At 45.1% G+C, this 23,640-nt stretch overlaps 1 protein-coding gene across 2 annotated transcripts in view; it reads left to right on the top strand.

Annotated features, from left to right (window-relative positions):
- The first annotated feature begins 14,888 nt into the window (after window positions 1-14,888).
- MTMR12 (myotubularin related protein 12) overlaps window positions 14,889-23,640 on the top strand; it is a 75,062-nt gene continuing 66,310 nt past the window's right edge. For both annotated transcript variants that reach the window (XR_007127442.1, XM_047729981.1), the window contains exon 1: window positions 14,889-15,115. Coding sequence is in view for 1 of the 2 variants with exons in the window: in XM_047729981.1 (XP_047585937.1) it covers window positions 15,035-15,115 (81 nt within the window). In the remaining variant the exon portion in view is untranslated. The remainder of the gene's footprint in view (window positions 15,116-23,640) is intronic.

The following is a 23,640-nucleotide window of genomic DNA, read 5'->3' as shown; positions in this document are numbered from 1 at the left end:
TTGTAAAGTTGTTGCCTGTGTTCAAAATAACAACACTTGCTTAAGATTTTGGTTAAAGGTCCTGGCATTAGGTATGAAAGTACATAAGATAATCAGATCTTTTCCAAGTTGAAGGTGTGATTACCAGGCATACCTCGGAGGTACTGGGAGTTTCAGTTCCAGACCACCGTAATACAGTAAATGCCACAATGAGGTGGTTTCCCCGTATATATAAAAGTTACATTCATCTATTAAGTATGCAATGCCGTTAGGTCTTTTGTTTGTTTAAAAGATTTTATTTATTTGAGAGAGCATAAGCGGGGTGTAGGGCTGGGGTGAAACAGGCTCTCCACTGAGCAGGAGACCCAATGCGGGGCTCAATCCCAGGACACTGGGATCATGACCTGAGCTGGAGGCAGATGCTTAACTGACTGAGCCACTCAGGTGCCCCTGCCACTATGTATTTTAAAAAAAAAACAAAGTTTTTGGGGCGCCTGGGTGGCTCAGTGGGTTAAAGCCTCTGCCTTCGGCTCGGGTCATGATTCCAGGGTCCTGGGATGGAGCCCCGCATCGGGCTCTCTGCTCAGCTGGGAGCCTGCTTCCTCCTCTCTGCCTGCCTCTCTGCCTCTCTCTGCATGCCTCTCTGCCTACTTGTGATCTCTGTCTGTTAAATAAATAAATAAAATCTTTTAAAAAATAAATAAAATTAGGGGCACCTGGGTGGCTCAGTGGGTTAAGCCGCTGCCTTCGGCTCAGGTCGTGGTCTCAGGGTCCTGGGATCGAGCCCCGCATCGGGCTCCTTGCTCATCAGGGAGCCTGCTTCTTCCTCTCTCTCTGCCTGCCTCTCTGCCTGCTTGTGATCTCTCTCTGTCAAATAAATAAATAAAAATCTTTAAAAAAAATAAAAAATAAAAAATAAATAAAATTTAAAAAATAAAGTTTTTAAAAATAAATTTTAAAGCTAAAAAATGCTAATTGTCATCTGAGCTTTCAGAGAGTCATAATCACTGATGACAGACTGCCATAACAATTATAATAAAAAAGTTTGAAATATTTTAAAAATTATCAAAATGTGATTTAGAGGTGTGCCTGGGTGGCTCAGCTGGTTAAGCAACTGCCTTCAGCTCAGGTCATGACCCCAGGACCCTGGGATTGAGCCTGCTTCTCCCTCTTCTTCCCCTGCTTGTACTCTCTTTCTCTCTCTGTCAAATAAATAAAAATCTTTTTTTAAGAATGTGATTTAGAGTATGTGCTATGGTGAGTGCTGTGAAGTGTGTAAACCTGGCGATTCACAGACCTGTACCCCTAGGGCTGATAATACATTATATGTTTATTAAAAATTTTTAAAAATTATTTTAAAAATGTGATTTAGAGACACCAAGTGAGGAGAAATGATACTGATAGACCTGCTTGAGGCAGAGTTGCTACAAACCGTCAATTTATTAAAAATGCAGCATCTGTGAAGGGCAGGATGGCAAAGCACAGTCAAAAGAGTTATGCCTTGGGACACCTGGGTGGCTCAGTTGGTTAAGCAGCTGCCTTCGGCTCAGGTCATGATCCCAGCATCCTGGGATTGAGTCCCACATCGGGCTCCTTGCTCATCAGGGAGCCTGCTTCTCCCTCTGCCTCTGCCTGCCATTCTGTCTGCCTGTGCTTGCTCTCTCTCCCTCTCTCTCTCTTGACAAATAAATAAATAAAATCTTTAAAAAAAAAAAAAAAAGAGTTATGCCTTTGGGGCGCCTGTGTGGCTCAGTGGGTTAAGCTGCTGCCTTCGGCTCAGGTCATGATCTCAGGGTCCTGGGATCGAGCCCCACATCGGGCTCTCTGCTCAGCAGGGAGCCTGCTTCCCTCTCTCTCTCTCTCTCTGCCTGCCTCTCCGTCTACTTGTGATCTCTGTCTGTCAAATAAAATCTTAAAAAAAAAAAAAAAGAGTTATGCCTTTATATTGTTAGTCCATGTACCCGCTAAAGATCATCTGAATAGAAGTCTCACAGCGAGTTGCCTCAAAGTTGGTCATTTCATGGCAGCCAAAATGCAGGCATAAAGAAGATTTTGGCCAAATGGATGCTGATTTTGCTATCTAACATGTTAATGTTTCTCTTGTTTTCCAGGGCACTGGAATTCCTGGGTTGTGTTCTGGGGATTTTTTTCCCTCCTACCTCTCTGAACATTCCTTCTCTGCTGCTGCTTCTAAGTAGCACCCATGGTTCTGTCATCAGCATTTTCTGTATATGTACACGGTATTGAGGATCTCATCCATCCTCTGAGGTTTAGATATTCCCATTCTTAAAATTATCTCCAAATCCTGCCTTTTTCTAAACTCCAATCTTGCATTTTTTTCTTTCTGCCTCCAGTCTCCCAGCCAACAGCCCCTAGATTATTCCCCTGAAGCGTCTGTGGGAGTATGTTGCTGCTACTCAAAATACCTGCAAGCAAGTCCGCCTCACTGTGCTGAACAGTGTATGTTATTTCATCCTCAAAACATTGCTCTATGTTCACCATTGCACATGCGTGGCTTAGGGTTTGAGCTTACGTAGCTTGTCCTTTCTGTAATAAAAGATCATTTGAATAATGTAATCTCTTGAATTGGGTCAGATCATCAGAAAGCTACATACTTGGAGAGTTCTGTGGACCTCAAAGCCCAGCATTTAATCCTAACCCTAATCTCGCATAGATGTGTGCCGCAGCCAAACCTCTTGCTGTAGAATTTTAATGCTTAAGACATGGTGTACCAGTGGTTTTTAAGTAATCCAATTTTGGTCTCCTCCAAAGGCCTACCCATCAGCCCCCTTTCACCTCTTCATTCTAAGGACGTTACAAAGCTACATCTTTTTGAAATGTCAATGGTTAGATAATTCTAGGAAAAGAGGGAGTTCCATCTCCTTTGCTCTGCATTTCAACCTGTACCTGAGCCAGAAGTCATATCTTACGTACTAGATAGAGGATACAGCTGTGTCTTATTTGTCCCACACACTGTTAAAAAAAGCCCGTGTTAAGGATTTCACAAAAAATCCCAACTTGACTTCTCTTGAAAAACTGGAAAGATCGATGACAAGGGGCGTATGTTCTTGTGCACTAACAATTAGCTGAAGCTGAGATTAATGGCTATTCCTTCCAGAGGATAAATTTTTAAGACAAAATCTTTTCTGGAAAGTTTATCATAGCCTCTACCATTCCCTATTTGGCCTACCAGATGGGCCTGTGTGCATTTGATTTTATGATACCAGAGACCCCAGCCATTTTACCTATGCACGCTCCAAAATTCTTCCAATTCTGTGACCATGTGTTTCTCTCCTATACAGTCGGATACTTGATGTGCCCCACACTTCTTATAAAGGACAGTCATAGGGACATCTGGCTGATGCAGTTGGTGGAGTATCCGACTCTTGATCTCAGGGTTGTGCGTTTGAGCCACGTGGGATATATAGAGATTACTTTAAAAAATAAAATCTAAAGGACAGTCATAAAGAAACACAAAATGCACTTCCTTCATTGATTGTTTCAAGAGAAATGTGGGGAAGGAGGCCTGAAATTTAAGCAAACTATGGCTTTAAGGGAACCCTTTATTTTATAAAGCAGAGACCAAAAATCAGAAAATCTCATAGTAACATTGGAGCAGCCTGACTGTCTTCCTGTCTGTTCTTTGGTTGGATTTAATGAAAGAGGTAGAAGGTTATGGGAGTTGAAGAGAAACAAAGATGGGCTTAAAGAGAAAAAAGATTTTGTAGATGCCAAAATTCTTACTTGTATGCGTTCTTAAATTTTCTCTTTTCCTGAAATTTAGTGTACAACAAAAAAGAAAAAGGGCTTAGTATATAATAAAGTGGAAAGGCAGCTACGACTATATTATTTTTTTAAAAGATTTTATTTAATCATTTGAGAGAGAGAGCATGCACAAGCAGGGGAAGGGGATGGGGAGCAGTCTCTCCACTGAGCAGGCTTGAGTGGGGCTTGGTCCAGGATCTGGAGATCCTGGCCTGAGCAGAAGGCAGACATTTAACTGTGTGAGCCAACCCGGCACCCCTAAATTATTAATTGAAACCAAATTTATGAATCCCAGTTCCCAGTAAGTTGAAGTAAGCACCCTCCTCCCTGTCTCTCCCTCTGAATGCAATTATAAAGTCTGGATAAAATACATAGATCAGCAGTTTGAGGACTCTAAAACATAACTAGTGACAGGAAGATTGGAGAAAACAAGAACTGAAGTATCATCAACTTAACAATTTACCATAGTTCCACCTTCCAAAGGTAAACTCAGTGCTTAGCCACAGACAGGAGTACAGCCATATAAGTGTGTAACAGGTAGTGGTAACTAAAACCCCAGATTTCTGGCCAGAGAATTGAAAAGGGGAGTTCTGGGTAACTGGAACATACTAGACAGATTGGAGAGTGGGAGGAGCTAGGGTAAATGATCCCATAAAGTTACTTATGAATAATCTTATAATAATTTTTTCTGGGGCTCAAACTCAACTTACTTTATGAGGCCAACATTACCAGGATATCAAAACCAAATAAAAACAGCTCAGAGAAAGTTCGGACTATCTGGCTGGCTCAGTTGGTAGAGTGTGTGACTCTTGATCTCAGGGTCATGAATTCAAGCCTCACATTGGGTGTAGAACTTACTTTTTTAAAAATGTTTATTTATTTGACACCCAGAGAGAGTGAGCACAAGCCAGGGGACCAGCAGAGGGAGAGGGAGAAGCAGGCTCCCCGCTGAGCAAGGAGCCCGATCCAGGACTCCGTCCCAGGACACTAGGATCATAACCCGAGATGAAGGCAGAGGCTTAACCTCTCAGGCGCCCCCAAGTAATTCCTTAAAAAGAAAAAAGTGATATAAAAAGTCTTCAATAGCTCCACATATCTAAGGATAAATTTCAAAATCCTTAGCCTGGCATTCAGGGGCCCCAAAACTTAGCTCCAGCCTGTACTTCCAGCCTCATCTCCTGCCACTGCCTGACTGGACACAGCAGCATGACTGGGGGCCAAGCCCTGACTCTCACTTCTCCCCACTGGTGCACATCTTGCTCCATAGCTCGTGGAGAGCTCCTTTCCTGAACACAAGGGACAGAGCCTTTCCTTCGGGGATGGGGCCGGTGTTGCCCTGGCAGAGGAGACCAAGAGAAAAGTAGAGCATTGAAACTCCCATTCAGGGACGACTGGGTGGCTCAGAGGGTTAAGCCTCTGCCTTCAGCTTAGGTCATGGTCTTGGGGCCCTGGAATCGAGCTTCACTGGGCTCTCTGCTCAGCAAGGAGCCTGCTTCCCCCCTCCCTGTGCCTGCCTCTCTGCCTACTTGTGATCTCTCTCTGTGTGTTAAATAAATACAAATCTTTAAAAAAAAAAAATGAAATAAAAAATAAAAAAAACGAATCTGGGGGCACCTGGCTGGCTCAGGCAGTAGAGCCTGGACTCTCTCGAGCTCAGGGTTGTGAGCTCAAGCCCCTTGTTGGGTGTAGAAATGACTTAAAAAAGGAAAAAAGAAACAAAAGGGAAAAGAATGAATGAGTTGCTTCTCTAATATTGTGAGGTTTGGGGGCACCTGGGTGGCTCAGTCATGAAATGTCTGCCTTCATCTCGGGTCATGATCCCAGGGTTCTGGGATCAAGCCCTGCATCGGGCTCCCTGCTCAGCGGGAAGCCTGCTTCTCCCTCTCCCACCCCCTGCTTGTGTTCCCTCTCATGCTGTCTCTCTCTGTCAAATAAATAAATCTTTAAAAAAAATAACAATAATAATGGGGCCCCTGGGTGGCTCAGTGGGTTAAGCCTCTGCCTTCGGCTCTGGTCATGATCCCAGGGTCCTGGGATCGAGCCCTTCATCAGGCTCTCTGCTCAGCAGGGAGCCTGCTTCCCTTCCCCCCACCTCTCTGCCCACCTCTCTGCCTACTTGTGATCTCTGTCAAATAAATAAATAAAATCTTTAAATAATAATATTAATAATAATTTATTGTGTGGTTTCAGATTAAGTTCCTCCTAGTATTTTCTCTTAGTTGATGTTGTCTCACATGAGAGGGGAGAATGAACTGACTCCCCTCCCTCTTTCTGCCCTCCCCCCAACCCACCATTTCAGGGGAGCCACAAAACTTCTTTTCGGGTTTCTTAAACCTACATAAGATGTCTGAGCAAAGCCTGAGATTGCCTGGCTTGGTGCTTTGCTTGGCTGCCCTCAGAATGTTCCAGAGACCAGGTGAATGAATGGTGAATAGACTCCAGTGTTCTGGAGGGGAAGAGGGAAATGGCCAGCCATTAACAGAGCTCAAACAGAAAAGTGACTCTGTAAAAATACCGAGATGTTTCTTGGCAGCTCAGCCATTTCTATTCCTTGCATTCTCTTTTTGCCTATGGACAAAGGGATTTTTAAAAAACAATTTTGATTACATCTTCACCTTGGGACAGATAACTTTTTCAGACCTAAAACAGCGGGCCTTTCACAACCTCTGTGTTCTACCACTACCTGAACAAAAAGCCTTTCAGGGTTCCAGTGAGCGGGAAGGGGTCAGCCAAGCCCAAAACAGGCCTGACTGCACTTTCAACAAAGACCAAATATCCCAGGAGGGAGGCATGCGCAGACTGTTTTTATTTGAGAAGGTTCTCCTGGCCCCTATGACAGCAACCACTTCCTTCTTCCCTCTAAGATGATTCGGCTCCAAACACCAGTGGCCCTTCTTCTGTGGAAAAGAGGTGCCCTCCCACCTTTCTTCCAGATTTTCAAACCAGAGGCAGCCCTGAACAAAACTGGGAAGGAAGAGAAGTTTCTCTCAGTGTCATCTTCCTTCGAGTTCGAGCAAAAGCAGCCTGGATGTCAGGTCCCTCGATTTTTCCCAACCAGCGCTGGAGTACCAGAAATTCTACCATCTAAATGGAAGGTTCCGATCTCAGTTAAAATGCAAGGAGAAATAATACCTTGTTTTAATTTTGTGACACACAGCCTCCACATAGCTGGACAACATGAAAAGCATGACGTGTCAATCTTAACAATCTGAGATATCAACGAGCTTTTTTCATTCCTCTTTCCTGGAGATCATCTGTCAATCCGATGCCAGATCTTGACTTCTTTCATCCTGGAATGAATCAAGAGAAATTTGAAATGGAGAGCCAAACAAAATAACAGGTTTTTCTGCCTGCTGCTTCCTCCCACCTACTACACACACACACACACACACACACACACACACTCTCTCTCTCTCTCTCTCTCTCTCTCTCTCTCTCTGCCCTATGCTCTGAGCTGGGGAGAGAGCTAGCCTGGGAGAGGAAAAGCAGAGTTAGAAACAGATAGTGTCCCTGCATTTACTGCCCCACTGTTACCCCATCACTTAGGGAAACCGAGGAAAGAAGGGACGAGCTGGCCTGAGTCTGGCACCCCCACAGGCGACTTTTTTCAGAGCGTGGCCCTCCCTACAATCTCTCCTCCACTGCCTCCAGGCACAGAGGAGTTGAAATTGTGGCATGGACTTCCAGGCCCTAGAGAACTTGCAGGGGGTTTCCCTGACACTTCCAGGCCTCCCAAGGTTTTTGGAATGGTGGCCCCCAAGAGAGATCCAGAAAGTAATTAGGAAAGAGAGCCAAGGTACTGCTGGGAAGCTGCCTCACAGAAGAAAAGGGCACACCCGTTCCCAGATAGGGCACAACGTGCCCCAGGGTGGACGACTGAGCTGCATCTCTAAGGAATCGCCACATCAGCCAGCTGCAACAGGGGCAGGGCCGAGGGATTGCAGGCCCAAGTCCGCACCCCCAGAACCAGGCACCTACCAGGGACACCCAGTACAACGGGACTGGGTCAGGGAGATGGGCAACCCACCCTGCCCCACCCCAGGCCCCGCTGGGGCTCATCCTTTAATTCACCCCAGAGAGTAGGGGAAGACACACAGAAGGGAGCTCTGAAATGTACTGTGACTGACTTAGAAGACTCAAAGTGACAGATAAAGCTTAGAAATACCCAGATTAAGTTGCCTGTGTTAGAATTCATGATCAGGAGGAAGATTGTGTTACTCCAGGAGTTAAGTCGCAGGGCGCCATGGATCAGTGCGACCTCGGGCAAGTTGTTTTACTTCTCTGGGCCTGGTGACACTGCCACCCTCACTCCTCAAATACAGCCTTCGGGGGTGGCCTGACCACTGATGGAAGCACAGTGTCTACTGAGACCCAGCGGGCGGGCACCGAGGAGGCCTGGTGAAGGAGGACAGAGAGGGACTGGGCCCGGCCTCCTCCCTCTCTGTCATTTTCCTTGATCCCGTGCTGGACCTGAGGGAACTCCCCCCTCCCCGACGTGTGCTGTGAATTCAGGTTTCCCCGGCTGTGGGAAAGGAAAGCATTCCTATGAAATCTATTCTAAGTCACAATGGCGTCAAAGAAGCAATTGCCATTTTGTTAAAAGCAAAAATTGTCTTTGGATTTTTTTTTTTTTCATTAACAAAACAGATACTAATGGGGGTCTTTCTTGAAGCGGAGTGGGGTGACAAGAGCTTTTGGGTAGTGGGGGAGACCTGGACATTCCTTGCTCAGCATTTCCTAGATTGTCCTGTAGAGGGCACAGTTTCCTTGTCCCAGAGACCTCCGGGGTTCAGGAACGTTCAGTAGCTGGGGCAAGCTCTGAAGGCTTTCCATCAATGTGATACCCTCTTCAGAGCACCAAGGAGAGCACCGTAGGAGATGCCAACATGCACAAGAGGGCCTCTTCTGACTTCGAGAAGCTCCCAGGATAACTCTAGGAGAGAAGACAAAGGTGAGGAAGCCCTTTTGTCGTGATTCCAAGGCCTATTCCAGTTCATGGGCCAATGCAGCATACAGATACTGGATGCTTACGGATTCAGAAGACCTCTAGACTAGTCTCTAAGGAAGATGTCAAAGAGGTGGTGAGGTTAGACCTGAATGGATGGATTGCTTTGGCAACTAATGCCAAGACAAGCAGAGACAGAAAGTTATAATGTCATATAAAAGGCTCTTGCTTTTAAATTAAAATCAAATATATTTTAATTGTTCACTTTAAAATGGCTAATTTTAGGTCATGTCACTTTCACCCCAATCTAAAAAACCTATAGGAGATAATTCTGTGTGTGAGTTTGTGTGTAATTTTAAATTAATTTGCTGTTGAGCTAGATCATAACTCTGATGGTTTAAAATCCAGATGTATAAAAGAACAAAGTGAGGGGCAACTGGGTGGCTCAGTTGGTTAAGTAGCTGACTCTTGATTTCGCTCAGGTCATGATCTCAGGGTCCCAACTGAGCCCCTTGTCGGGCTCCACGCTTACGGGGAGTCTGCTTGAGTCTTTTCTCTCTCTCTCCCTCTCCGCTCTGCCCTTCCCCCTGCTCATGCTCTCTTTCTCTCTAAAATAAATAAATCATTTTATAAGAGTATACAGTGAAAACTCTTCTTTCAATCTTTCTTCCAAATACCACGTTCCCCCTCTAAAAGCAATTGATGTCATAGTTCCTTTTATTTCTATCTAAAGGTGTTCTGTGTAAATGCAAGGACATAGGTATATACAGTATTTATTTCTACTTTTGTACACAAATGGTAGCCTATTCTGTCTACTGTTTTGCCCCTTGCTTTGATCACGGACTATGTAACAACATGTAACAATGTAACAACAGAATAAACACTGTGTATTCATTAATTTATTTAATCCTTACAACAATCCTAGGAGGTAGATGCCATCATAATCCTCATAACCCTCAGTTTAAATATTTTTAAAGTTTATTTATTTAGTAATCTCTACACCCAATGTGGGGCTCAAATGCATGAACCTGAGATCAAGAGTTTCATGCTATCCTGACTGAGCCAGCCAGCCTCCTCCATGACCCTCATTTTATAGGCAAGAAAATTGAGACCTAAGCAGATAAATGCCTAATTGAAAGTTACACACCTATTAATTGTTGGAGCCAGGTGCTTGAAACCAAGCACCTGACCCCAGAATATTTACCAAAATTTTATAGCCTCCACTTAACAACTTTTTCATTCTTTTTTACAGTTCCATAGTATCCCACTCTATGGCTGTGCCTTAATTTATTCAACCTATCCCTGCTGATGAACATTTAGACTTTTCCAAACTTCCACTGTTACAAATTTGCTACAATGAGTAGGCTTGGGCACATGGCATTTCACACATGTATGGGTGTAGCTATAGGTTGCATATAGAAATGTATGTATGAAACTGTATGTTTCAGAAGTGAAATTATTGATACAGTTTTTGATGGATATTGCAAAGTTGCCCTCCTTATTGCCCCATCAATTTACCCCCATCCTCCCCCCACCCCTTAATGGTTGAGAATCTTTGTTTCTCCCCTCCTCACTAAAGTCTTACTTAATATTGTAGCATCCAATTCATGGTTAAATGCTAGTTATAAAGGAAACTATGCATGCCCTAGGGAACTTACGATCTTATTTATTTATTTATTTATTTAGCTCCACCAGGAGGATGGAGCCCAATGCTGGGAGTGAACTCATGACCTTGAGATCAAGACTGAGCTGAGATCAAGAGCCTGACAGACACTTAACTGACTGAGCCACCCAGGTGCCCCCCCCCCACATTTTTTTTTTTAATTCCAGTCTTATTGGGAGAGGCTGGGAGACAAGTCAGAATGAGCCATTAGTAAATCTTTTTTTTTTTAAGATTTTATTTATTTATTTGACAGAGAGAGAGAGATATCACAAGTAGGCAGAGAGGCAGGCAGAGAGAGAGAGAGGAGGAAGCAGGCTCCTCGCTGAGCAGAGAGCCAGATGTGAGGCTCGATCCCAGGACCCCGGGATCATGACCTGAGCCGAAGGCGGAGGCTTAACCCACTGAGCCACCCAGGCGCCCCAGTAAATCTTTATTAATGAAAAACCAATCAGACCATGACCTTGTGTTCTGATGAGAATCAGATCATAGAGTAGGCTCATCAAGAACCCCTACCACGTGACCATCTTAAGTTGCGTGTTTTGTGGGGGAAGAAATTACCAGAACGTCCTTGTTTACAATTTCTGAGTCTCCCTAGCAGGCCCTCATATTGTAGATTGAGAACGATCCAAATGCTTCTTGATCCAGCTCTGTTACTCACCAACCTCACAGGAAGGTTGAAAGAGCCCTGACTGCGGCAAGAGGCTAAGGAATTTTCTATTTTAGGTGAAAGAAGAGGGTAAATCTTCGGATCCAGACCATTTGCTAAAACTGAAGTTGGGCAAGTGGCCATTCAATAACACGTGCCTCTTAGTCCTTGGATATTATATATATGCAATATAACATAATATGTAAAATATGATATCTATTTGAACTCTTGCTTCCCCCAACCTAATAATCATCCCAGCTGCCTGGGATGCTTTTCATCTGATTACATTTCACTCAGCTCGTGGCAATATTGAGTGAACTCCTACTGTGCACCCGCACGAGATAAAGATGAGTAAGACGCAGGGACAGGCTGCTTCCAGTGACTCCAAAGAAGAGGAAATGCAAATGTGGCTAGGCTAGGCCCAACCATCCACCAGAGGCAAACCCCCTTTTTCAGAGTACGCTGTAGGTTTCACTTGTCTGTGGGGAGCACTGCCTTTGGTCGGACACTTGTTTCTATGTGAGCTAAGATTTGTTCCTATTTATAATTCTCCAAGTAGGCTCAGGGCGGCATTAGGACAAAAGAGTGACTTTAAACTACTGTGTGTAAATTAAAATATTTCAAGGTCTAAGGGCTTCCATCTGTGTTTATTAATAGATGGAGAATTATTTGACCTCAGCATGACAGGAATTTTTCAATCAGTTGGGAGAGGCTCTCCCAAGGAGATCTGACCCACACCCTAAAGATTAAGTAAAAATATGCTGATAGCTGGAAAATCTTAAGAGCAAGATGGAAACAGATGGTAGTTTATATTCTCTGTATATTTTCTTACTCTATATATTTCTCTATATATTTTCTTACTGCTTCTTAAAGAAAGCCTGTTTTCTGTTGTTGTTTATGAGGCACGTGGCTGGCTCAGTCAGTGGAGCATGTGACTCTTGATCTCAGGGCCTTGAGTTCAAACCCCATATTGGGCGTAGATCCTACTCAAAAAAAAAAAGTGTGGATTTTCATCATTGAGTCTAAAGTGCTTCTGGAGGCAGCCAGCCTTTCCACTCTCTAAAACCTTTCCTTGCTTGCTGTATTGGCTAGTTTCCTGAGGGTGTATGAATGCAGTGGTTGTGTCCAGTGTCCAGCATTATCACACTGCAAACCAATTTGACCATAAATGGATGCTGAAGAGTAGGATAAAGTAATTATCATAACATGGGATGGCTTGAAGAGTGGGAAACTTCATGTAGTTGATTAAAAATAAAAGCTGTTATTTCTAGTCCCAGGACTGGACTAGAAATTAAAAACAAAAACAAACAAGCAAAAACCAAAACCTCTTTGTTATACAAAGTCCCACAGTTGGTTATTGGGAGAAGTCACTTTGCTTCTCTTTCTACAGTCTGGGGTGGGGGAGAGAGGCTAAATTATGTCCTGCTTGGTAGGATTGTACCAAGACAGCTGTCACCTTTTCAGTTCTTGTTGCTTACTGGGCATCACCTGGATCATCTTCAGGCTTCAGAACAACCCCAACACCCTTGAGATAATTATCACTGCCATTGTCATCACCCTATGTAGAAACAGAGGCACTGAGACAAATACCTTGCTCAAAGACAGAGATCATAAAGGGCATGGGCAGGGCCAGCTACATAATTTACAGAGCTCAATGCCAAATGGAAATGTGGGGTTCTGGCCAGGGACAGGGAAATCAACTACTATTCCCACAGTGCGTGAGCGATCCCCAAGGAATTAGAACTGCTGTGCCTGGCCACATTTGGTATCTGCATGGAGATGGGCAAGAGATTCCCACTAGTAGCCATGGCACTTCCAGTCTCCAGCAAGGATGGTTGTATACACCACCCAGGGACATAGCAAGAGGTGGGGTGGGGGGCTGTGCCTGACCCTAATCATCTCCTAGTCAGTGTCCAGGCACCCATGGGGGTGAGAGGTGGATGGCCATGGTGGAGTGCAAGATTCCCTTCTCACTCCTTCCTAGCAGTGAGGTTGCTGCCCCAACAGAGTGGGCAGCAGTCATAGGATTGGCTTGGGGGGCTGGCAAGGTGCCAGGGTAATGAGCACCGGGGAAGAAGTAGGGGAGAATATGGGAGGCAGGACTGTGTAGGAGATGAGGCCCCAAGACCCCTGGGCTTGCTCCATCGGCCCATCAAATTTCACTTAAAAAACATAAATTCGAGGGCCCCTGGGTGGCTCAGTTGGTTGAGCGACTGCCTTTGGCTCAGGTCATGATCCCGGACTTTCAGGATGGAGTCCTGCATCGGGCTCCCAGCTCCTTGGGGAGTCTGCTTCTCCCTCTGACCTTCTCCTCTCTCATGCTCTCTCTCACTCATTCTCTCTCAAATAAATATATAAAATCTTTTTAAAAATAACCATAAATTCAAGATGAAATGATTAAGAAATTCAAGGTTGCAACTGCAGAGCATTAAACCCCAAATACTTCTAAGTGCTAGCCCTGTGTGACTGCACCAGTTGCATGTCCAAAAAGCCAACCCTCGCTCTAGGTACCCAAACTAATATACTATGGCGGAAAACCATAGAAATGCAAAGTCCTTTGAAAAGTAAGAAAGTAAAAATTTCTCCTGTCATTTCACTTTGAAAGTAACAGCTGCTGTGAAAGAGAGTGATATTTTAATCTGAACAAATAACTTCGTTCCTCAACACCTCCCTGAAGAGTGTCTTTCTTTATGGAGCCTGACTTGGCCTTCTCAAATAGAACTGACTGCTTTTTGTGCTCCTTCCTAATTTGCTTAATCACGATGTTAAGAACTGGGGCTTTGGAATCCGACAAACCTGGGTTGGAATCCTAGCTCCCTCAGTGACTAGTTGTGAGACCCTGCCGAATTCCTTGCATCTATTGTCTCTCCTGAAAACCAGGATAATTCTACTCTACTGGGGGTCCAGGCCCGCCATACTGATAGGCTTGACGAGGGCAACCGAACTGGAAATGCGGCTACAGGACTTGTCCTGAAACTGTTTGCAAAAGTAAGCACATTCGTTTTCAGTTAGATTTTATGTTTATGTGGAGTGGCTTTGGGAAGGATGCTCATGGAGATGAAGAAGGTAAAAAGCATTAGTCGCAGTGCCTGACACCGAAAAAATGAACTGCATGTATTTATTCGTCTTTAACACTAGACTCACTTTCTTGAGAGTGGGTCCTGTCTTACTCACTTGTGTCTAACACAATGCTTGGCACCAACTGTGAAATTAAAATGAATTTTCTTTGCAACTTTCGCTAAAAATGAGGATTTTATCGGTAACTTAAGAAAGTGGATAAAGTAAGTCTCTTAAGGGCTTTTGCTATTATGTTATAACACAAAGAAACTAAAAAACAGCGGGAAAATGAGGTCGACAGGCCTTTTATGATCATTCAAACTTATTCCTAAGCGTCTGTTAAAAATGATTTGTCTCATCTTTGCCTACATTTAAAGTAATAAACCTGGACGTCATCAGTGTGGATCTGGAACTCATACAGCGGGTTCCGATACACCACACTTTTATAAAGTTTTAAACCAAAAAGGCAAGCAGGGGAAGAGAACCACACAAGCAATGAACCACACAACTTGGTGACCGTAGGATCGTTGGACGACAGCGACATTCTTGCTCTCCAATCGCGGGAGCGTCCGGAAAGAACACTCTCTGGATTGGCCAGAGGAAACATCTCTCCAGGTTCATTCAAGAAGTAGCTTGGCGTGGGGCTAGGCCGGCAGCGCCTTCTGCCCAATCAGAGGACGCATGAGGCGGGCTTTGCCGGAGCGGAGCCTATCTCCGAAGACGAATCTCGGCCCATCGGATGCCAGCCGCGAGCGGAGGGGGCGTGGCCTCAGGCCACAGGCTCCCGACTCCCTGGGCCCGCGCACGGAGTGGGCGGGGCGAGAGGTGTCAGCGGCGGAGCCGGATGCGGGCGTCGCCGCGGCTGCAGCGGCCCTGGGGATGGGCGGAGCCCCAGCCGCCAGTGCTGGTGGCCGCCGCCGCTGCCGATCCCGAGCGGCCGCCTCCGCTCCCTCGCGTCGCTGCTTCCTAGGGCGGCGGTATGCTGGGGAAAGGGGTAGTCGGCGGTGGCGGCGGCACCAAGGCGCCCAAGCCCTCTTTCGTGTCGTACGTGCGCCCTGAGGTGAGGGGGCGCCGCGCGGGCGGGGCGTCGGGCTGGAGCTGCCTGGGCTAGGGGCGCCGGGAGCCCCCTTGCCGCTGCGGGGAGGGCCGCGGGCGCTTCCTGTGCGTGTGCGGGAGGGAAGCCGGGCGGGGTGAAGCCCTCGGGGGGCGCGTTGGGATCTCGCGCGGGCTGAGATGGGGACCTCCAGCGCTGGCAGGCAGGTGCCCGAGAGTCGGGCCCCGTCGCCAGCGGCCAGATGAAGGGGCCCAAGCCGGGAAGGTGCTGCGGCCCGGGCCGCCCCTGCCTACCTTGGCGTGGAGCTGGGGTCCCGGGCACCGCGGGAGCGGAAGGGCTGCGTGCTCTGGGCCCCGGTAGGGACCTGCCCAGAGCCCGCCGCCTGGGTGGGTCTGCCCTGTCCTTGGAATTTCTCAGTTGAGTCTTCAGAGCTCGCCTGTCTCAGCTGCGTGCTTGTAAAGGTGCCGTTTGATGCCGCTGGCGGGATACCGTGTGCTGCCTCCCGCCTCCCATCAGCAGGCAGTGCGGCTCTCTCCCTTCCTTGTGAATTCCCCTCTGTCATTTCTTCCCCCTTTCATTTCACCCCCTCTTGCCTTCCTCCTGGAGTTTTACGGTCAAGTTCATTCATTCATAAAATATTTTTTTGAGTTCCTGCACTGTTCTGAACTCTTGGGGTATACATCAGTGAACAAAACAAAAGATCCCTGCTCTCCTGGCGCGTATTTGAGGGAGAAAGGAGTAAACAATAAAGTAAACATAAGTAAATGACATGGTTATATTAGAAGGTGCTAAATATCAGGGGAAAAGGAAAGGCACCATTTTCCTCCTTGCCACAGTGGCGCTTGAGCAGACTTGAAGGATGTTTGGGGTCTGAGGAAAGAGTAGTGCTGGTGGAGGGAAGTCTGGAGTGTTGGAAGAACATGAAGGAAGAAGCCTAGTAGGTGAGGGCAAGAGTCGTAGGAAACCAGGTTGGAGAGGTTATAGCTTGTAGGCCATCGTGAGGACTTCTTGAGCAATAGTTCCCAATCCAGATCCCTAATGAGATGCATTCTTATTTTGGATTCCTGAAGGTTTTTCCTGCTCCTCTCCCCAGTAGTTTAAGCAGCAATGTGCAGGATCACTGTCAAACTCAGTGTCTTCAGCTGCCTTCCCAGTCTTCATCAGGGACTGTTTCTGTAAGACCACCTGAGGCTTGAAGCCTTCATACACGCATCTTCAAGTTCACAGTGTGTGTGTTTTCACTAGTTGAGAATACTCTTGTAATGGGTTTTATTTTTAGTCCTAATTTGAAAATAAAAACCACTTCCTCCTTAGATCCTTGATAAGGAGGCAAGGTCATCTTGAATTTTCAACAGGCTTCCCTTGTCTTGCGGGTTAGTAATGTCAGTTTCTCTTTGTGTCTTTTTTGGTTGAGCCCTTGCTGAAGTACAACCGATCTTTTAACCTTTCCTGTTCAGGGAGATTAAACTACAAATGGAAAGTCTTCTGAAATGTGGCCAGAGTTCAAGAATGTTCAAATTTTTCATCCACCAAGTGCACATGTTGTAATTAGGCATGTTTTTCCTCTTTGCCCACAGTGCCTGATATATTTCCTTTGAGGGATAATTAGGGAAGGGGAGTCGTTCAGTCCCAAAAGGGTCACATTTTTCGCATCCTTATAGTTGGCAGTTTTGTTTTCTTGCAATGAAATGGTGCTGTGTAGGCACTATGTTTCTTTGTTGTAATCTGTCTCTAAAAATATTTTGAACTGAGGGAAGGGCTCTGATCTAAATTGCTTATAGTTCTTAAAAGATAAGGGTATGAGTGGGGTGAGGAAGCAGTTTGTTTTTAAATGTATAGCCTTTGGAAACTTCCACGTGAACAGTTTTGAGGTGTAGCTTATGTACCTCTGAGAATACTGAGTCTGACAACCTCTTGGCTCACTCAGTAGGAGGAGTTCCTCAGAACACTTCTCTGGACTGTCATTCTGTTTCTACTCCTTTCCTTCATATTGCTTTCATCTTTACTGTGTTTGGTGTATGTCTTCTTGTCACTTCTCTGTATGCGCTTTGCTTTTGTTAGACGGGAAATCGAAGATTTCTCGGGCACCTTTCTGCTGGTACGTCGCTGAGCTGCCAGACCCGTCTTCACGCCTTATGATACAGTGATACCTGTGCCTGGTGATCAGCTTGTTCTTGGCTGATCAGATCTTGGAAGGCTCAACAGTGGTTTTCTTAAGTATGCCAGAGTCTGTCAAGAGTCAGCACTTCGGGACGCCTGGGTGGCTCAGTTGGTTAAGCAGCTGCCTTCGGCTCAGGTCATGATCCCAGCGTCCTGGGATCGAGTCCCACATCAGGTTCCTTGCTCGTCAGGGAGCCTGCTTCTTCCTCTGCCTCTGCCTGCCACTCTGTCTGCCTGTGCTTGCTCTCTCTCCCTCTCTCTCTCTGACAAATAAATAAATAAAATCTTAAAAAAAAAAAAAAAAGAGTCAGCACTTCGTGTTAGAAACAGTAGCGCTTTACTGGGTAAAGTAGTTGAAGAGGATGCTTTTAAAGACAATGGGTTATTTTTTCTTTGTGATTAGAGAGGATTGACGTCTGTCATTGATCCTGTGTCAGTGAATGTGCACATTAAAATCCTGACCTGTAGTTTAGGGCCTTCGGTCATGTTTTCTGAACTCTGCCCAGAGGGTTACATACAGTAGAGCTTGTAAGGCGGAAACCAATGGCTCTGGAAATCGAGGTGAATGGGAGGGAGAGAGCTGGGTCATTCTTGGTGGTACCAGCCATCTGTTACTACCTCTAGAAACATCTCAGCATCACCATCCCAGCTTAGTCCCAGACAAGCAGTGCAAAGGACATTGTGCGTCTGTGCAAGGGAACGCTAGGTGCTGAGCTCTGCTTCAGGGAAGTATTGGATTAGAGTTTGTAAGACAGATCCATTTTTCTTGCTAAATAAAACACCTGTTTGAATTATTATTTCAGAAGCTGTAAGTGTTCATTGTAGAAAAATAAGAAAATATAGATTTGCAAAGAATTTTTTAAAGAAAAATTGTAAGTAACTCAGAGTATACCCTGTCAGATATGTGTGTAGGTGTATGCATATGTTTTTTCTAAAATGGGTTTAATATTGCTGATCATATTATTTTGTAATCTGTCTTTTCAGCAGAAATTTGTATTGTAAATGTCTTTCCGTATCTGTTGTTAGCCTATTATGTCATTTTAACTTACACCTGTTTTCCACAACAGAAACATACTGTGATGGGGAGACATTAGGTGGCACAAAGAACCAAAGAAAGCAGTGTGATTTTTTTTTTTAAGGATTTTATTTATTTTGAGAGAGAGAATGTGTGCATGCACGTGAGAGGGAGGGTGGGGGGATGGGCAGAGGAAGAGAGAGTCTTAAGCAGATGGCACACCTAGTGTGGAGCCCAACCTGGGGCTTGATCTCCTGACCCTGAGATCATGATCTGAGCTGAAATCAAGAGTCGGACGCTTAACCGGCTGAGCCACCCAGATGCTCTGTGATTTTTTTTTTTTTAAGTTTATTTATCATCATTTATCATGGGGCTCAAGGTCGAGATCAAGAGTTGCATGTTCTACCAACTGAGCCAGCCGGGCACCCCCTATTTGTAGATTTTTAGGTTTGGGAGAGAATTTAAAGGTAATCTACTCCACCACTGTACTCTTCCTCTGTAATACAGATATGGAAATGAGGCCCTGAGAGGTTAAGTGTCCTACCCAGCGCCACAGAAGTATTGCAGTCCAGAGATAAGAACTGTCTCCTGGAGCTGGCACTGCCTGTGGCTCAGCCAGGCCCACAGGAGCTTGGGAAAAGGTTTCTTTGTATATGTGAGAAGAAAAAGCAAGAAAAAAAATGAAGATTGTTGGGGTGCCTGGGTGGCTTAGTCGTTGAGTGTCTGTCTTCGGCTCAGGACCTGATCCCAGGATTCTGGGGTTGAGCCCCACATCAGACTTCCTGCTCCGCAGGAAGCCTGCTTCTCCCTCTCCCCCTGCTTGTGTTCCCTCTCTTTTTGTGTCTCAATCAATAAATAAAATCTTAAAAAAAAAAAAAAAGGAAACAAAGATTGAGGAAGGGTAAAAAAACAAAATCCAGATTTAAGAGCTAATTTTTTTCTTTTCATTTATCCCTCAGGGAAAAGAATGCATTTGATTGCCTAATCTTCATTTATGGTCCTATCTTTTCATGGAGAGAAGTGAACTGATCTATGATCTTGTGTTTTTCCAAGAGATAATAGCTGGGGGTTTATATCAAAATAATACAGTGAATAATTACTAATATTTATTAGGCACTTCTGTGTCCCAGTAACTGTGTTATCCCATTTCATCCTTTCAACTCTCATATGCAGTGGATACTGTTACTTCCTTTTGTGTGTTTAGATGTGCAGAGACCCAGTGTAGTACCTTGCTCGGGGTCACAGCTGACAAGAGGTGGTGCCAGAATTTAAACTCGCACAGTCTCACTCCAGGGCTGTTCTTCTCTCCTTGAACTTATGAATGCGGGTAATATTAGTGAAACATGCCTGTAGTCCTGACTGGCATTTACACACTAAAGTGCTTTCTCATTCATGGTCTCTAGTGGCAGTTTCCTTCTTGGTTCCTGTTAGCTTCTCCAGCAGGTGACTGTGAGCAGATACAGGTCCCCTTGGAAATACAGCTAATTCATTCAGCAGATATTTACTTAGCACCTGCTGGTACCAGGCAGTATTCTAGATGCTGGGGCTACAAAGCAGATGAAATGATTGAGATTGTTTTTTGGTGGAACACTACTGTGTTGGATTACTGACTTTGATGACTTAGATGGATCCATGACTAGAAGGCGTTGGCTTATCCTAAAACAGACTTCTTTGCTCAGACCTAGCAATAAAAAATACCTTTAAGGGGCGCCTGGGTGGCTCAGTGGGTTATAGCCTCTGCCTTCAGCTCAGGTCATGATCCCAGGGTCCTGGGATCGAGCCCTGTGTCGGGCTCTCTGCTCAGCAGGGAGCCTGCTTCCTCCTCTCTCTCTCTGCCTGCCTCTCTGCCTACTTGTGATCTGTCTGTCAAATAAATAAATAAAATCTTTTAAAAAAAATACCTTTAAAAGCAAACTCTAGATCCATCACTTTTTTAAAGACTCTAACTTTTTTCCGCTCCAAACTAATTTTTCTGATGGCAGAGTGTTCTCCTGGAGCTCCGAGGTCATTGACAGTGATTTAAAGGACATAAGAAAAGAAAAAAAGGACATCAAAAGTTCTTCCTAAAATGATCACTTTCTTAGCTGTGGCTTTAGGCTGATGATCTCTCCAAAGCTTCCTCTTTTTCTCTCCTGCATGTGCTTCCTGCGGCATCTCCCTGGATCCTCTCCAGTACCACTCAACTTCTGCAGATGGAGCATCAGAAGATGTCATGAGGCTGTGTCGAGAGACACTTCCTGCAGCCCAATCAAGCAGCTGCTGTACAGGCGCTCTCGGTCTTAGAACCCGATGCTCTTCTGCACCTGCTTCCCTCTGATGTTAAAACCGGGGCTGCCATCAAAAGCTTAGGCTGAGGACAATCCATACTTACACTTTAAAGTTCTAGATTTTTCTCGGAACATCTTTAACAGGATGTTTGATATTCTTGGAAGACTTCCACATGAAACTATCTTTTGTGACAGTGTTCTTTAGTGAGAATTTGATTTTTCAGAGGCTAAAGCTTTTAATTTTTTTTTTTTTTAATTTTCCTTATGTTTGGGGGTGGGGGTGAGGGGCAGAGAGAGAGAGAGAGAATCCCAAGCAGGCTCCATGCACGGTGCAGCTTGATCTCATGACCCTGAGATCATGACCTGAGCCAAAATTGAGTGGATTGCTTAACCAGCTGAGCCACCCAGGTGCCCCAACCAAAGCTTTTTTTTTTTTTTAATTTATTTATTTTAGAGAGAGAGAGCACATGCGCGTGCATGTGCATGTGCCTGTGTAGGCAGGGAGGGGCAGAGGGAGAGAGAAACCCAAGCCGACTCCTCGCTGAGTGTGGAGCCTGATGTGGGGCTGGATCCCACTACCCCAAGATCCCAGCCCAAGCTGAAACCAAGAGTTGGATGCCCACCAGGCTCTGCCACCCGGGTGCCCCCAAGTCTTCTTTTTAATCACCTTAAAAGATGTATATTTATTTTTATGATAAAGACAATATTAAAAAAAGACAATATAGCAAAGTTTCAAACATCAGAAGTTAGAAAAATAAAATTACCGTCAGTTATGCTACCTTAACCAAAGCAGTTAGTTCCACTGTTTAGTATGTTCTTGCTTTGTCCGTGGGTGTACCTTATGGTTTCAAGCATAACATCTGTAAAGATGTGTAACCTGAATGTGGTTGTCAGCTTTGAAGATAGTACTGCCGACCCCTCCTGGTAGAGCGTGCACCTTGAGTTATTTTTCTAGCAGGAAAATGCTAGAAAAGCAAAAAAGCAAAAAGACACCCTTAGTGTCTCCTACGTTAACGCTTGTGACTTCTGATGTGTTTTGGGGAGTCAACAAAAACACTGGGTTTGCAGTTTAATGAATCATTTAAACCTCTCGAGGGGCGCTTGGGTGGCTCAGTTGGCCGGGCATCTGCCTTCCACTCAGGTCATGATCCCAGGCTGCGCAGCCCGTTTCTCTTCTCCCTCTGCCTGCTGCTCTGCCTACTTGTGCTCTCTCTCTCTCTTTCTGTCAAATAAATAAGTAAAATCTTAAAAAATAAAAAATAAAATGAACTTCTTGAGAGAGGTTGGGAGGTAGGATTGAACTATAATTCTTTTTTTTTTTTTAAGATTTTATTTCTTTATTTGACAGAGAGACAGCGAGAGAGGGAACACAAGCAGGGGGAGGGAGAAGCAGGCTTCCCGCTGAGCAGGAAGCTGGATGCCAGGCTCCATCCTAGGACCCTGGGATAATGACCTGAGCCAAAGGCAGACGCTTAACGAATGAGCTACCCAGGCACTCCTAGAATAATTCTTATAATCTCTCATTTTCTGTTGCTTTGGGAGAGTGAGGAGGGGAGGTAAAAATGGAGAGGGACTCTGAAATGGAGTGAAGCTGCCCAAGAGCTGGAAGGACCACAGGGCCTCCTCCTTTCCATAGTCTTCTCTACTTGCCTCCAGGGCGCAACTCAAGGGAGAGCAAACTCCAGGAGAGCAAAAAGGACTGAGGCCAGTCCTTTAAGCCTCGGTTGTATTTCTACCTGGAAAATGAGAATAATAATACCATCTGATCAGTAGGTATGAACTGGTGTGCATATTAAATGTGATTATTCGAATCCTTAGAGTATTTGGCGCATGGTTGGGCTTCAGTAGATGTGGGCTACTGTGATTATTCAGAATTTGTGGGTCAGGGCCATTTGGATGGTTTCAGAAAGTGCTTAATCATTAATCTTAGAATACAGAAATCTTTCCCAGCTAAGGTACCAACGAAAGTGGAGTATTTAGTTGTTGTGTTTGTTGCCATGGTATCATGCCAGGAAAGTTCACTGTGTGGTAACTCTTTCTTAGAGTATTTTTTACTATCTCTAAAAGTTTCTTTTCCTCTTTTCTTTGTTCCTTTATACATTTGAGAATGATTTGATTATACTTAAAATCCCAACCTAATGAGAACACTTACTAGTTGACTTTTTTCATTGTTAATATTTGGCCTTTGACATTTTGCTAGTTTCATTCTGTGGACCCGTTTTCCCTCTTCCCTCATTTCCTTTTTTTTTTTTTTTCTCTCTTTTAAGTAACCTCTGCCCTCAACATGGGGCTTGAACTCAGAACCCTAAGATGAGAGTTCCAGCTCTCTTGACTGAGCCAGTTAGGTGCCCCCATTGTCCCTCATTTCTAATGACTCTATTGTAGGCCAAATTTTTCCATTTAGCATATCTGTTCAATGATTTACTTAAGATATGAGTAAGTAAAATCAAATTGCCACCCAGGCGCCCCTAAGATTTTATTTCAAAGTAATCGCTACACCCAGTATGGGGCTCCAACTCAGAGCCCCCAGATTCAGAATCGCATGCTGTACCAACTGAGCCAGGCAGACACCGCAGTCTACCTTTCCTTATGACAGATTGCCACCCCCTGTTTCAGACAATGGTCCTGAGCTGCTGGGCTTTTTGCTTTTCTCGCTAAGAGAGTTCTAAAATTCCTGAGGATACCTTAAAGGGAGTGAGCCCAGTTTTTGGATGAAAATTCCTGTTTTGCTTTAATCTCTTGAGATCTACTCCCCAGTGTGATATTTACATCTCATAGTTTCTCCCTCCACTGTACCATGGGATGACTGTCCTCCCTGCAGGCTTATTTTGAACATGGGAAGAAATACCCGTGTCTGCGCAGCTCAGGACTGGACACAAGGGGATCCGCGATAACTGCTAGATGCCGTCAGTAGTAATAGGAACTTGAACTGGGAGAATTACTGATTGTGGAGCTACCATTTGCTCTGTGTCAGAATTAGGAATGCAGAAAAACAGTCTGTGCTCTGAGGAGGCTCCCACCCTGTGGGAGAGACAGCAGGTCCGCAGAGGCCTCTAATGCCCATAGGTGGGTGCTGCCTGGTTATGGAG

Source organism: Lutra lutra, chromosome 5 (genome assembly GCF_902655055.1).
Source record: "Lutra lutra chromosome 5, mLutLut1.2, whole genome shotgun sequence".
Lineage (NCBI taxonomy): Eukaryota > Metazoa > Chordata > Mammalia > Carnivora > Mustelidae > Lutra > Lutra lutra.
The sequence above is the reverse complement of the archived record's forward strand: the minus strand, read 5'-3'. Positions and strand labels throughout refer to the sequence as shown.